The sequence below is a fragment of the Pteropus alecto genome, unplaced genomic scaffold (genome assembly GCF_000325575.1).
Source record: "Pteropus alecto unplaced genomic scaffold, ASM32557v1 scaffold71, whole genome shotgun sequence".
NCBI lineage: Eukaryota > Metazoa > Chordata > Mammalia > Chiroptera > Pteropodidae > Pteropus > Pteropus alecto.
The window spans coordinates 20,252,205-20,266,361 of NW_006433024.1; the positions used below are offsets into that span (position 1 = coordinate 20,252,205).

At 37.8% G+C, this 14,157-nt stretch overlaps 1 protein-coding gene across 4 annotated transcripts; it reads right to left on the bottom strand.

Moving 5' to 3' along the window:
- On the bottom strand, positions 1 to 14,151 carry MTCH2 (mitochondrial carrier 2). Of its 4 annotated transcripts, XM_025044099.1 has the most exons (14): positions 14,011 to 14,151; positions 11,892 to 11,976; positions 11,633 to 11,739; positions 8,765 to 8,791; positions 8,505 to 8,570; positions 7,827 to 7,856; positions 7,102 to 7,159; positions 6,791 to 6,842; positions 6,303 to 6,362; positions 5,074 to 5,167; positions 4,154 to 4,201; positions 3,379 to 3,446; positions 2,106 to 2,181; positions 1 to 351 (listed from the first exon to the last, which is right to left on the bottom strand). In XM_025044099.1, the coding sequence occupies exons 1-14, from the start codon at positions 14,095 to 14,097 to the stop codon at positions 265 to 267; spliced, it is 945 nt and encodes a 314-aa protein (XP_024899867.1). In that variant the 5' UTR covers positions 14,098 to 14,151; the 3' UTR covers positions 1 to 264. The 4 variants fall into 4 exon arrangements, with proteins under 4 accessions (XP_024899867.1, XP_024899868.1, XP_006908188.1 ...); XM_025044100.1 differs by lacking the exon at positions 8,765 to 8,791; XM_006908125.3 differs by lacking the exon at positions 7,827 to 7,856 and having other exon boundaries at positions 146 to 351; positions 14,011 to 14,146.
- Between the last annotated feature and the right edge of the window lie 6 nt (positions 14,152 to 14,157).

A 14,157-nucleotide genomic window follows, 5' to 3' on the forward strand; every position in this document is an offset into this window, starting at 1 on the left:
GAAAATGCAACTTTTTTCCTGTTTAAGTAAAATACAGAGCCTGGAGCAAAAATATACTATTTCAGAATAACTAGAGGAGGATTATCAGTGGCAAATTGTGTGTGCTGAGAAAAAGAACAAAAAAGGCAGACACCAAACACCTCCATTTTCCCAAGATTAAATGATTATTAAAAAAGCGTGCCACACTGTATAGAAATCAACATTCTCGCTCATAATTCTGTGCATCTGGGACTATAGAAATGTCACTGTCCCTGCCCCACATCTTCATATTAACATTCTCAGGTCACAACAATAAGTCTTCCCAAAGGGGACCTTCCGGAAAAACAAGCTATTTCCTCGGCTCATATTTCCCTGGGGAAAAAAAAATACAAATAGTCTAGTGTGAAGATGAGATCAGTTAGTCCAAATCAGCAGAGCTCCAACTGAACATGTTTCTGGGAGACATAACTAAACAGCCAGGACGAAACTGGGACTCTCACTAGAGTAGCAATTTGTATTCTGACTCGAGCTGAACTTTTGTGGAACAAACTACAATTTTGCCACAAGGATAAGGCAAAAAATTTCTTGCTTGTTTAGACAGAATTCCAGTCTGGATTCTGGCTCTGCCATTTGTTAGCTGGGCTATCAAATGAGTTAATTGACATAAAGTGCTGCGAACAGTCCTAACACTCAGTAAATGCTAGTTTTTATTTTTCAATGGAATGGCCAGGTCTTCAGGGAATACTTATAAAGCCTTAAAATGAAAGTAACAATGTCATGAGCTTAACTGAGTAGACTCTGCAGTTAAGACAGCCTGCACACAGACTCTGCTCTCCCCAGTACAAGCTGTGTAACCTTGGGTTACATAAATGATGTTATTTAATTGTTCAAACTCCCACATCCCACATGAAGTGGGATGATAAAAAAATGGTACCTTCCTTATTTTGAGGATTACCTGAGCTGATATGTGGAAAGCTCTTAGCATGATGCCTGATGGAGCGTAAATTTCCAGTCAAGCTTTCCTGTTGTCTTAAGTACTCACAGGACCAACTGTTCCCTATGTAAGGTGCCTGATACCCTTATACATTTTATATCTACTTTCTTCCTATAGCAGGGGGTTAATTAGAAAGTAGGAAAAGAGCCATCTTCCCTTTTAAATTGGGACAACAGGAGATTGTCCAAATGAGAACGTAAAACTCAGAGTGAAACCCAGAATGCTTATATTAGGTCTGCATGGAAATCACTCACATGCTCTCGCCTGGATTCACGGAGGAGCTGGTTGGGCGTGTGCCCTGAGCAACAGCAACCTCAGTGGCACTTGGGCCTTTTCATTTGACTTCAGGCTGGGGAAGCCTGAGCTCTGTGAAAAAGGCCTTTTTCATATGTCTCACCAGCGCTATAACATAATGTAACAAAGAGCTATTTCTTACACTTTCTCCTACAATCCTGTAAAAAGTGCTTTCCATTCAAAAACAGCTTTAAGTGATGGCCATTTTAAGTGATCCTGTATTCAATTTAGTACACAGCCATCCACTATGTTGGTTCCTAATAAAGCTTTGCCTAGACTGATCAAGAAATTTTGGTTGCAGATGATATACCTCAGAGCAATAACAAAGAATACATGGGAGTCTGGACAAAATCATCCACTAACGAGACTCTATCAGTAAGAGATCAGCTCTAACACTGTGACAAATAATGTCATAAATAAACAACTTATTTCTCAGTTTCCTCTCTACTATACTGTAGGAAAACACCTGAATATATAGGGAGATTCTGAGAATTTACAAAGAGTTGCATTTGGAAAAAAATATGAAATCAAGGCCATTATTCTAAAAACGAGGATAACTGATCTACCCAGACCCCATCTGTAATCTGAACGTGATCACTCAAATGGCTACTGGATCACATCTGGTGCATCCTCGTTACTCTTCCTGATGATTTCTAAGCAGCATACTTTAGTACTATGCCACAGTGACATGGAACATTGTAAAGGGCACACTACTTGGTAGCTAAAAGATAAGCTACGAGAATCAATCTGGGATTCCAGAGACATTATTTAAAAAAAACAAACACAAACAAAATAAAATATATTGGGTGGAAGGTGAGAGAGAAAGAGGGAGAAGTACCTCTTTTTGTAGCATGCACCAGCAATCTATCCAAGAAGTATATAATGGGGAGTAAGGAGGGCATCCACCAGCAAGCCTGAAAGAGGAAAAAAAAAAAGATTAGCTATTCAAGCCAATATTTACAAAACATTCTCCCAAGAGTTCAATAAATCTTTGTCAAAATAGTCTCCTACCTAGAAGTTTCTCTAAGAGTCAATTTTGGTTCTAATGAATTCCGCCCTCTTATATTTAGGTTTTGAATCAACAAATAAATAGAAACTTCAATCAATTGTGTATTTTCTAAAACATCTAGTTTTTCATTTGTGGACAAATGAAATTCTAGAATACAGCAATTAGATGATTAAAGAGCAGGGAAAGGGGTTTTAAAACTAAGTCGTATTTAAAAGAACCGAAACGACAATGGATACAAACAGTGGTGACTACATTCTCTTACTTGGGTGTAACCTGTGATCTCTTCCTCTCTAAGAAATTATAAATAAATAATAATAATATATTTAGTTCATCCTTTAAGTATGGTCTTGGCTAAAACTGGCAGCTGTCCTACAAATCACAAAACAAACAGAATGTAGCATGGTATGAAATATGACAATTTAAAACTCCACACAGCTGTCTGATATCTTATTTGAAATCAATGACGTGTCTGATGGTATACTGCATTGGGTACTGTACTGGAACAAAGTTTTGAGTGAAGTCAAGAAGCAAAACCTCTGTACAACTTGGTATGGTCACTTGGCAACTAGAAGCTGGAACTCAAGGGTGTCCGTCACCACCCACCCTTCCCAACCAATACAGTGAGGTTAAGAAACTTTCTATGGATCAAATTTCCTATTTTTCTTTCTTAAAAATTCACTCCATGAAGCCCCCAGGAAAAACAAATATAAGTTGTCACTCAATCCCTAACATACCTTTTGTAACTTTCAAGAAAAAGGGGATAAAGATTTAAAATAAAGGAAATACGTGAAAATAGGGTAATCTGATAATTACCCCGCCCTTTTCAGAGTAGGGCCTCTATCACTGGCAAATGCATACTATTTATAAGTACTTGAGAAATCCTATTTATGCTTTTCCTTATTCCAAAAAAAAGGGTAGGAAGTGGCCGTTCATAACATAAATTAATGCCACTGCTGGTACATGGGGACATATAAAGAAAAAAATTAGGAAATCTGGTAATAGCATAAATGGTACTTTTCTTCCGCAAATTTCTACCAAGACTGCTCTGCCTGTCAAGTATACAAGCAGCCAACTACTAGGACAAGAAAAGCAAAGCACTTACCCACAGTTGTTGACAGCCATAAGATTAGAGACAAGCACAAAGGGATAGGTCAACATACTGGCAAAAAACTGTAAAATGGTAAAAAGACAGCTAAGTTATTAGGTCATTCCTAGTCTTCGTTATTCTCTTCTTTCCTCTCCTTTAAAGTCTTAGCGCCACTGTGGTCAAATATGCCAACACGGGTTTTGCTCTCTGGGATCCCAGGAAAGACTAAGTTACATATTTTGAAGCCTGGAGACGCTTCCTTTTCTTAATACACCACTATATCTAACATTTTAACAAAAAGCCAGAAGACTTCCCTTCTTCTATGATTGAGTTCTCATTTAAATAAAACTGAACTATGATATTTAAGAGAAGTAAATGCAACTACATGTAATTTCAAAACACCACTGAAGAAAATAAGAAAACAGAGCATCCTTCCAAAGACAACGAAAATGACTTCAGAAGGCAATGACTGGAAGCCCACAGGACCAAAGAGGGCGACGACCTCCACGTGGGATCAGCGGGTGTGGTGAGAAGCAGGCCTGAGAAGCAGGCACAGCTGTGATGGGAAACCACCCCCCACCCCCGAAAGCTGAACAGCACCAAACCACCGGACTTGTTATTGCTGTCAGTGTGATGCAGAAACTGGGTTATTCTTACCTCTGACAAACATTAACAACTTTGAGAGACTATCCTTGCAAGACACCTGGTTGCTTTAAAGTAGTGATAATACAGTCCAAATTTAAAACAGAACAATCCCTAAAAGATTAAAAGGATTAAAAAAGAAACTCACTCCTGTGACAGCTTGGGAATAACTCTTCATTTCATTCATGGTGGAAACCTAAAACAGAAAGCAAGGCTTTATGAAAATGAGGAAGAAAATCAAGCTGATATTAAGAGCTAATGTTCTCGACCACATCAATATAGTCTATCTCTGAATTACTAATTTCTTTGACAGCCTGAAAATTAATTTTGATGAAAACATAAAATACCGATTATGAGCATCAAAAAGCAGTAGTCAAAATGATCAACTTGATTCAACATTTGTAAATTCATAGTAGATGAATATATAAGATGGCTTAGGAACAAATGTCATAGCTTCAGGATTTCAAAAAAAAATGAGAAATACAATCCTTGGAAACTGCATTTACAGTACATCTGAGGGACAAGTCATTACCTCTATACACACCTAGCTGTGTACGAGATGCTTTGGAGATCAGTCTCCAGACTCAAGAAGCTTCTCATATGGGTTTAGTCCCACCCCCTGAGACTAAACTGTTCTATTTTCCATCCTGCTGTGGGGCTGCCTGTACAAAGAGGCCTAGAACGGCTGAGGCAGGGGAAACAGTACTTTTAGGAAAGGTTGATTCCTCAAACCTCCCAGGCCAAGGTTTCTAGAAAGCCCAATACACAAGTCCCCTTAACCCTTCAGATTAGATGAAACACCATGAACACACTATAAAACTGCCAATAATGAGGCGATCTCCTTACAGCACAGAGACAGGGACAAGTATCTTGGGCTTACTTTTTAGGTGCATCTCTCCATGGTAAATAGTATAGGTCATCCCACTGGCCTTTGGAAACTTGACTGATGTTCAGCTATATGATGAGTCTGGCACATAACAAATTGCCATCTTACTTTAAAGCTAACCTAGGTGCCAGGTGAATACGATAAAGTCAGCGCCAACACATCTCATCAAGGTCACAACCTACCCCACTGTCCAGTGCATAGGTATTGACGAGGTAGGCCAGTGAGTTACAGAGCCACAATGAAATGATGTCACCTAAGAGGCGAGGAATAAGACCCCTACATGAAGAAACAATAAGACGAATCAAGAAATGTGACCAGTAAAAAGATAATCCACTTAATACAAAACAAACACTACTCAAAGAGTTAGAAATTTTAAAACATTCTAAAAAACTGAAAAAGACATCAAATACCAGAACCCAGCTCTCATAACTAGTTCATTCTAGTTGATAAAATTGTACTTGAAGCTAATCCCTAATGACTTTCATTCCTATTTTCAAAATGCAGGTCAGCTATACCACTCTAAGTTATGGCCAATGGCTCACCTTACTATTAATAACTATAAGCAGGGAGCCAAAAATCTGCCTACTTTGGAGAAGAGACTTAAATATGGTTTTGACAAATCTAACTGTCAGGGCAAAAGATGAGAAAAATTACAAAATGAGAACACAGATTTAGGTGAGAGACATCAAAAACCAGTTTTGAAAGCCTAGATGATGAGGTGAGGCAGCACAGAATATGAGATAAACATTACCCCACAGACTGAAGGCCAGGGTTCAAATGCCACTTCTATCACTTATCAGCTATATGACCAGTAGCAAATGAACTTCCTAGAGCATTCATTTTTTTAAATCTCTAAAATGAGAATAATTATGGCTATTCTGCCTATGGCCCAGAGTATTTATGATATTCAAATAAAATCAATTACGTGGAAACACTCTGAAAATTAAAAAGGACCATTTACTTAATAATGCCATTTTTACTGTCAATAAAAAAATGAGGATAGCAGTCTAAGTCATTCCGATATAAATTCAAGGGAACGGTACACCCTTGCAAAAATGTATCCTCTCAGGATAAAGAAGCTACATATTAGATGATTTTTCCCTTTTTAAAACGTTAATTTCCCTCATTTTATCAACTGTACATAATTGAAAACTTAACTGTGAGGGTAGAGACTTAGAATAAATTTGTTACCAACAAACAAAGAAACAAACTAACTCATTCCAAATGCTTTAGATGTCCAGAAACAAAAGTCAGATCTTTACAAGAGAATAAGCCAGAGGGGCCTAAATAGAGCTTAATATGAAGTAAACCCAGAGAGCACATTTCCCCAGGGATTAAACAGTCATGTCCTTATTTTCATTAAAGCCTTCCACTCAGAAAGATCACAGATACAAATCAACAATTTACTCACGCAAAAAATCCTAGTATGCCCTCTTCCCGATATATAGTTACTATGGAGTCACAAAGTCCACTAGGTAGGTAGAGAAAAAGAAAAGGTAAAATACGTTAGATTATTTTGGAGTTATTTAAAAAATGTTCAATTATCAGTTTTGACAAGGTCAAATTTACACACCCCTGCCTCCTTTTCTACCACCCCCACTCTGCAAAGACAGCTGACTGTGGCTTAGAAGTGGAGACAGTACTGCCTAAGGATGCAGTCGCAGACAGTCAGGGGGACTTTTGGCTTCACTGGCTCTGTAACTTATCCTGAGATCCCAGGCAGACTCCTAAAATTGCCTGGGCCATTTTCTTTTATTTACTGGTTTATGTACAGATGAAATAATATAAGATAGATGAATCTGTTCTGTAAATTCTAAGGCATCATAAAAATGTAAAGCACTATTATTCTAATACTTTGGCTTCCACAGATCTTGAATACTTGAAAACAAAAACACTTACCAGTACTTGGATTCTCTGCCAATGAATTGTACCATAGATCTCAGAGTGATCACTACAGAATACAGAGAAAAGATTTTAAAACTACATTGAGACAAATTTTGATAGCCCCCCCACAAATAAAATAAAAAAGGTTTTTCCATCTAAAGACAGTACTATCTGGATGAACTAGATAAAAGCCGAAACAAGCAAGCAAACAAAAACATGCAAGGCACTTCTGTGAACTCCCACGTCAACCATCTAAGCAGTCAGGAGAGGTCATGTTGTAGAAGAAAGGTAAGAAATTAGATTTCGGTTATCAACTGCAAACATACCGTGGAAGGGATGTGTGATGAGGGTAGCAGCAGAACGAGCCATCATCTCACGGGTTGTCTAGAAACAATCAACACACATGCTGAAATCTAAATAAATGACATTCATATTCCTGTGGAAAGTTATGTGTGGGATACTGCAGAACAAAGAAAGTGAGCAAGGGGTACTCCTGCCTGGAGTCAGAAAGAGGAGCTTGAATGTGATACAATGTAATACACTGTCACTCCATCATACCTTTTACTCATGGATTTCAATGTTCTGTTACAGTTACTTCTCAACTTTTCTCAGCAAAGCAGATTTCTATTATCATCTCAATTTTACAGATAAGAAAAATGAAAGCAAAGCAACAGGAAGGGTCACCAGCAAACAGTAACCGAGATGGAGTAACACTATGAGGCCTGTGTTTAGATTATTAAGTTGCTCTCTCATTGTGAGTGATTTCAGAGACACACCTACACCAGACAAATGTCAGGCTCCACTGAATCTGCACCAGCATCTTAGGGAGAACAGAACAACTCTGATTTGTTTTTGAACTACAACCCCACAGCCCAAAGCATCTTAGAGCTGTTATATTTATCCTGGTTCATCCTTCTCTTTACAGGACTCTGTAAAAAGGTAGCAAAGAATTAAATTACAATATTTGGAGGGAGGTTGTAAATACAGCAGGTTTGTCATCCATTTTTGCATTTAAACACGATCTTCAGTCACTTCGTTAATTGTTCCTCACCCCTACTCCAATGGTAGTTCTGAGAAGATCCTGTGGGACAGAACAGGCTAACCAAAATTAAGAAACTACAACACACATATTAATACATGTATCTCTACTTTTAAATAAACTCCCTTCATGAAAATTTATAGAAAACCAACCTGATTCATCTGATGTCTAAGGTTTGTTTTAGAATATATATTTTAACTACAGCATTTCCTGGAAAATCGTGAGCTCACTAAAGACAATCAGACAACATATAAAGAGTAAGCAAGTTCTGAAAGCCATAAATATTAAGTCAGGCATGAAACAAACTCTGAATATGAGTGTGTGAAATCTAACGTCAGAATGCTATAAAAGCATTTCTGGATACATGATATCAACACACAAAAGTCTTGACCACTATTTTAACACTTTTGTACAGAGGTTTTCAACTCTATTAGATCCTCAGTAAACATCTCTTCAATTTTATGAAATGGATGAACAAAATTAGTTCCCTTGAAATTCACCTATTCCAAACAGCAAGCGATGTTTTTTTCTCTTTTTTGTTATACATATAGAAAAGCCCAAATTAAGGTGAAGGTTTAACTTCATTTGGAACAGATAATGAACATACAGGCCTGATAATCCTGATTCCACAACTGCCACACTGCACACACTGAGTCAGGGAAATAGCGTAGGACATAATTCATCTCTTACCTCCTTGATAACTCGGTCGAAGGAAGAAGTCGAGACGTCTTTCTGTACATTTCCAGGTCCTAACTCCTGGAAATCAAATGAAAAAAGATAGATACCTTGATGGTTTTAAATAGAACTGCTCAAACTAGAGGCCACCCTGTACTGCAACACTCACTGAGATGCAAAAGAAATTGACTGCTTGTCCCTTCTCCTAAAGAGGACCAAAGAGCAATAACAACTTGCATGGAAAATTGGCCCATGCATACGAAGCTCCAACATACCTCAACCTTGTCACTCTCCTGGTAATGCTGCAAAGGAAGAAGAGAAAAAAAAAAAAAGAAAGAAAGAAAGAAAAAAATAAAGGATGATTAGGGTAATCACAGTGTCATTGAAAGAGGATATGAAATGAAAACTCTATTGGTAGAAAGCAAAATAGTTGATTCTTTTTTGCTGCAACTATCCAAGTAACTTCTAATTCTAATTGATTGAGTATAAATAAGTATTTGTAAGATGATCTTGTTGCTAAGTTTAACACATTAATCAGCTGGAGGAACAAGCAAATGCTCATGAAAACTCTCATCGAAAAGAAGGAAAAGGAAAACAAAACAAAAACCTAAGAACATTTACGAAACATACACATTTAATAGAAAGTAAACTGGTAAAAACATAACCTAGGTCTAAGGCTATGGAAAAAGCCGGACCAATACCAAACTAGGGCAAAACTCTTTTCTTCACTGTACAAAAGAACAGAGAATTGGTGCTAAGTCTGAATAGCTGAAATCACCTCATTTTGCCTTTTGTATCTAACAACTTCTGAAATAAGCAAGAGAGGTTTTTTTTCTCTTCTAGAGAAGAGAACATGAATATAGCCAGAGCTCAGACTATGCTGGAAGAGGAAATATTATTTGTGAGATATTTCAGAAAGAGAAGATGGGTTAGGTGAAACAAAAGGATCAAGGATACCCTAGTCATACCAGATAAAAAAAATAGACAACACTTTATTTTCTAAAAAGAATTGTTTTTAAAGATTAGAGGCAAGAGAAAATCAAGATTCAACAAAATGGTGTTTTTTTGTCAAATTACAGGTGTTCGGCTAAAAGTAATTCTAGTACTTTACGGCACCTTTAAAAATTATCACTCATCTCTAGACTATGCTTTTTACTGCATTAATAAAAATTTCTACCTGTTTCTTCTACATTCTGAACAGATTTCAATTTAAATTCTTGTTCAGCTATATAGAACTCTTTCTTATAGAGTTTAACAGTTTCATCAACCCTGGACTGGTCTGTCTTCTCGACTGTACAAGCTGCTTTCGACACTAAGTGTAGTACCAATCTGTTATATTCATTTGGCTACATGTGAAAACACATATTCAAAAAGGTACTTGGTTACATCAAGTTTGTCTTACTTTTCCTTTCATAAAGGAACTCGGTTTCAAGCAGTAATTTCACTTTTGCCCTATGTCTACATATATAAACCTCTGACTAGATGACAACTGCCTTTCTATATGTAAATCTTACCTACGTAACAGCAAAACTTGCACTGAGCCAAGAGTAGGGTGTGACTGGAGAAGACTAGTAATCAATACACTAAAAACATGAGCCCATTAAGACTCCACCACTCTGATCCATGGGCCCTTGGGAATGGTACTTCTAAATTCAGTCCACAGGCAAGGACAACAAGAAGAATGTAAAGAATAACAAAATGACTGAAGGGTGAAACAGATTTCACGTGAGGAAATGACTGAAAAACTTCTCCAATTCAAATCAGTGAAGGCTGAAGAGCATTCAAAATCTAAGCCAATTAGATCGTGATATTGTTTAACAAAATCATGATGTGCTCTTCAGATAATAAAACATTAGAATTGGGGTAACACATTAAAGTCTCAAAAAGTACATAAAGGATTGTATTAAGCAGTTAGTAAACGTTTGGAATTTAGCACATCTGATATATTATATAGGTTGAAAGTATTATATAGATTGGGTTAGCATACACTGCTACATTTTTTGAGTTATAGTGTGATAACCCACCCTTGGTGCCAGTAGGAGACAGAATGATGCACTAGAAAAAAACCGTTAGTTTTATATTCTCAACCACACTCATGCTCAACAACCTTCCCATAGACTGTTCTAAATGGTACAGAATTTGTATTCATAACACCTTTATAAATAGAACAAAGGGCAATTCTGTTAGACCTACATTGTAACTGAGGAGCTAATACAATCAAAATTATAAGCTTTAGTATCTGAAGTTAAAAGAAGCTGCAAAACAAAATGGTCACTAAGAAAGAAAGAAATGTAACTTTGATGTTTCAAAAAATGTTTTATGAAACATCTCAAACATATGGAAAAATTAAGAAAATAATTCACCTAGATAGCCACCACCAAAGTTAAACAGGTGTTAACATTTTGTCCTTTATGCTTAAGATCTCTCGCCTTAAGATAAAACACCAATGGACATAGCTAAAGTCCCATCCTCATCTCTCCCCGACTTCCCCAAATTAACCACTAACCCACAGTTGATGCATACTTTAGGGTGAAGTTAAAAAAAAAACTTACAAATTTATGCAAATATAACAGGTATAGAAATAGTGCACAAAATACAAATGTTAAATGTAATACATAATTAAAAGGCAAAATCCATATAGCCATGATCCAGGTCAAGGAAAAACTCATTTCCATTACCCCAGAACCGCACGCATGGCCCTCCCCCCGCAGTTAACCACTATCCTGACTTTTATGTTTATCTTGTTGTTTTTTTTTAAAGTAAGTTCGTGACAGGCAACATTTTACTACAGGTAACTCTAGAAATGAGAGAAAATAAATTCAGAAAGAAATATATTTTAATCAGAGAAACAAAATTCTTCCTTCAAAGAAATAAAATTAGCTATATATGAGATCGAATAAGTGTATTTAATTTCCACTCAGAACAAATGCTTCAGAGGAAGAATGCTGTGTAGATCAAAATCAATTCCTTCATTTTATACAAATTCCCCTTGCTTCCCAGGAAAGAAATAAGAATGGGTATTTCATGTAAATGTTTTTCAAGAGGAAGAAAGGCCATGGTTATATATATATCTTTGAAACTGCTCTTTAACTGCCTAAAAGAAAATCTAAATCTATGGGAAGATAAACTGATTTTCTTCTTACCTGTAAAACTTTACCATGGACCACAGTTCCAAGGACTCCTGAACACAGTCTTGGAGCTAAGCCTGTGAACAACCCACGCTTCCCATCGATGCTCGCAATGTGTTGAGCTAAGAACACAAGTCAGAGATTTAAATTCCAGGAGAAGGAAATGGTTACAGAGAAATTTCAAGCAAATATGCTTTCTACATATATTCTTTCAGTAACTCCTGCCTAACATAGTCCTCAATGTCATCCAATTCTGAATAAATTAGACACTTACCATAACAAAAGAGACCAGGAAGCTGACAAACTTGCCGCCCAAAAATATTTCGTCCTATTGTTGGAGGAAGAGGTTCATATCCCACCTTTCAAAACAAGAGAATATATCAACATAAGCAATATTCCCATGAATGCTTTGATTGCGAGGTCTTGAAGAAGAACACAGGGTTAATTTCTAACACAAGTTAAAATGCAGTATATGTTTTCCAAGGCAATGATTAAGCATCATCCTTGTCAGTTTTTTATTTTGTCAACTGATAAGACTGGTTTCAAGAAACTCCAAGTTTCCTTTTGGTTAAGACTCTACAGATTAAGCTATGTAGCTGAGAAAGACTAATATCAAACTGAAAATAGAGTAAGAGGATCTTCTGTTAGGAAAGCGACAGTTTACTGAGGAGGCTCCAAAATATTTTCTTATGAAAATCTAGCACATTTCTTATATTTGGACAAAATGAAAAGACTAAGTCATCAACTTCACATTTGGTTAGTAAGACAGAACATTAAAAAGGCAAATTCATTTGGGAAGTAATTACAAGCTAAGGCCATGTAAAACAGCAGATATTATTAACAATCAATGAAGGACACTAGAAAAATGATTGTCATTTTATTTCTACAATATATTCAGGATTTTTAGTACTAAAGGGATACTTGAAAGAGTGAAAATGTTGTAGGACATGGTTTTGACTATATTGCTACAATTCTTTCTTGCTCAGTTAAATAACTCCTGACTGAGTTCCCTGAAAGTGTTATCATGCAACTATTTTTAAAAACTGAATATTCGTGAATTTCACGGAAACCTGAGACACTTGACAACATACAGATGTTGTGTAATCAGGATTAAGGATATTCAAGTTTTGAGGCAAGAGCTCTGAATGTCACTTGAAAACCCCGCCTCCTGTAAAAGTAGAGTAATGGGCTCATTCCAGGTTTACTGCAAAATGTTGTCATCTCAGATACTATCTAGCTACGCATGTGCCCATTTTGTTTTAGACGTCATAGTACATTTAGTTCAAAGTCTATGTTCTTGGTTCAAATAACTTATTTTACAATAGCCTTTTACATATAGAATCTGAACCTACAAAGGTCAGCTAAGCAACACATAATTTGCATTAGCATTAACTCAAGAATAAGAAATGTAGCCCCTCCCTCTCACGTCTTGCATATTTTTGACAGAAAGGTAGATGGTGAGGACAGGGCTTCTAAAAGCTGCTCTCATCCTCTGTAAAGTGCAAGACATAATTATGTTAACTCTCAAAGGTTTAAAAAAATGAATGACTTGCCCATCACAGGGGAATTTAGAAAGGCAATTGAAAATACTATCTAATAGTTTATCATCAGCTAAAACTTGGCCTCCTTGCCTGGTATATACAATACTATTTAAGAATTATTTTGCAGTAGATTGGAAACTAATACATATGCTGAAACTCGCCAAAACTCTTCCAGCTGAACTGATTTCCAGCTCAGACAGTTGGGGTTTTCACTGTCAGGAGCCACATGGGCGGCTGTTGTTGAGGGCGCTCAGTGGATCCTTCCGAAATTTGACTCGGCAACCACTTCGTTATCACTGCTGAATGAGCTCCTGTGTTTATGTGGGTATCTGGTGCTAAAATCTCGGAACAGAATAGCATCAGTAACGGTAGCAAAAAAAAAAAAAAAAAAAAAAGGGAGGAAAGAGAATAAAATCTTGGCTCCCCTCTAATTTCTAATTTCAACAGATTTCATGTCTTGCGTTTGGGGTGGGGAGGGAGGTGAATACTAATTTCAGAGGGGCAAAAAGGGAGGGTTGGGGAGCCCTTGGCGGCGACCTGGCCAAGATCAACCTCACTGAAAGAAAAACAAAGTTCAGAGGAACCACGGAGCAAGGCAGGACGGCAGTTGACTACTGGGAAAGGAGCGGGCCTCGCCGCTTGGCGGGGAGGCGAGACCTCGGGAAGGCCCACGGGCAGTGGAAGGTTGGCGGGCGGTGGAAGGTGTCCCTGCGGGAAGGACAGGGCAGCAGAGAAGGAGCAGCATCTAGGGAGACTGAAGGCCCAGGACGGCTGGAGCCGATCCTCAGGCGCCGTGAGCAGCGGCGACCGAACAGGGCGCCGCGCGGGGAAGGGAATGGCGACGACTCATACCTGGATGAGCACCTTCACGTACATGAGCGGCTGGGACAGGATGGTGAGACCGGAGCCCAGGAGCACCTGACTGGCCGCGTCCGCCATGATGGCACCCGCGGACGGACAGACAGACGGAGCCACCAAGCAACCAAGCCGGTCCCGGAT

Bases quoted from the DNA above. Each gene is read 5' to 3' on its own strand.
- MTCH2 (XM_025044099.1), bottom strand. From the start codon at position 14,097: ATGGCGGACGCGGCCAGTCAGGTGCTCCTGGGCTCCGGTCTCACCATC. The intron at 8,792-11,632 runs GTAAGAAGAAAA...CTTCCTTTGCAG, and splicing joins TCCATGGTAAAGTTTTACAG to CATTACCAGGAGAGTGACAA. The intron at 5,168-6,302 runs GTGAGTAAATTG...TTCTTCATGTAG, and splicing joins GGCATACTAGGATTTTTTGC to GGGTCTTATTCCTCGCCTCT.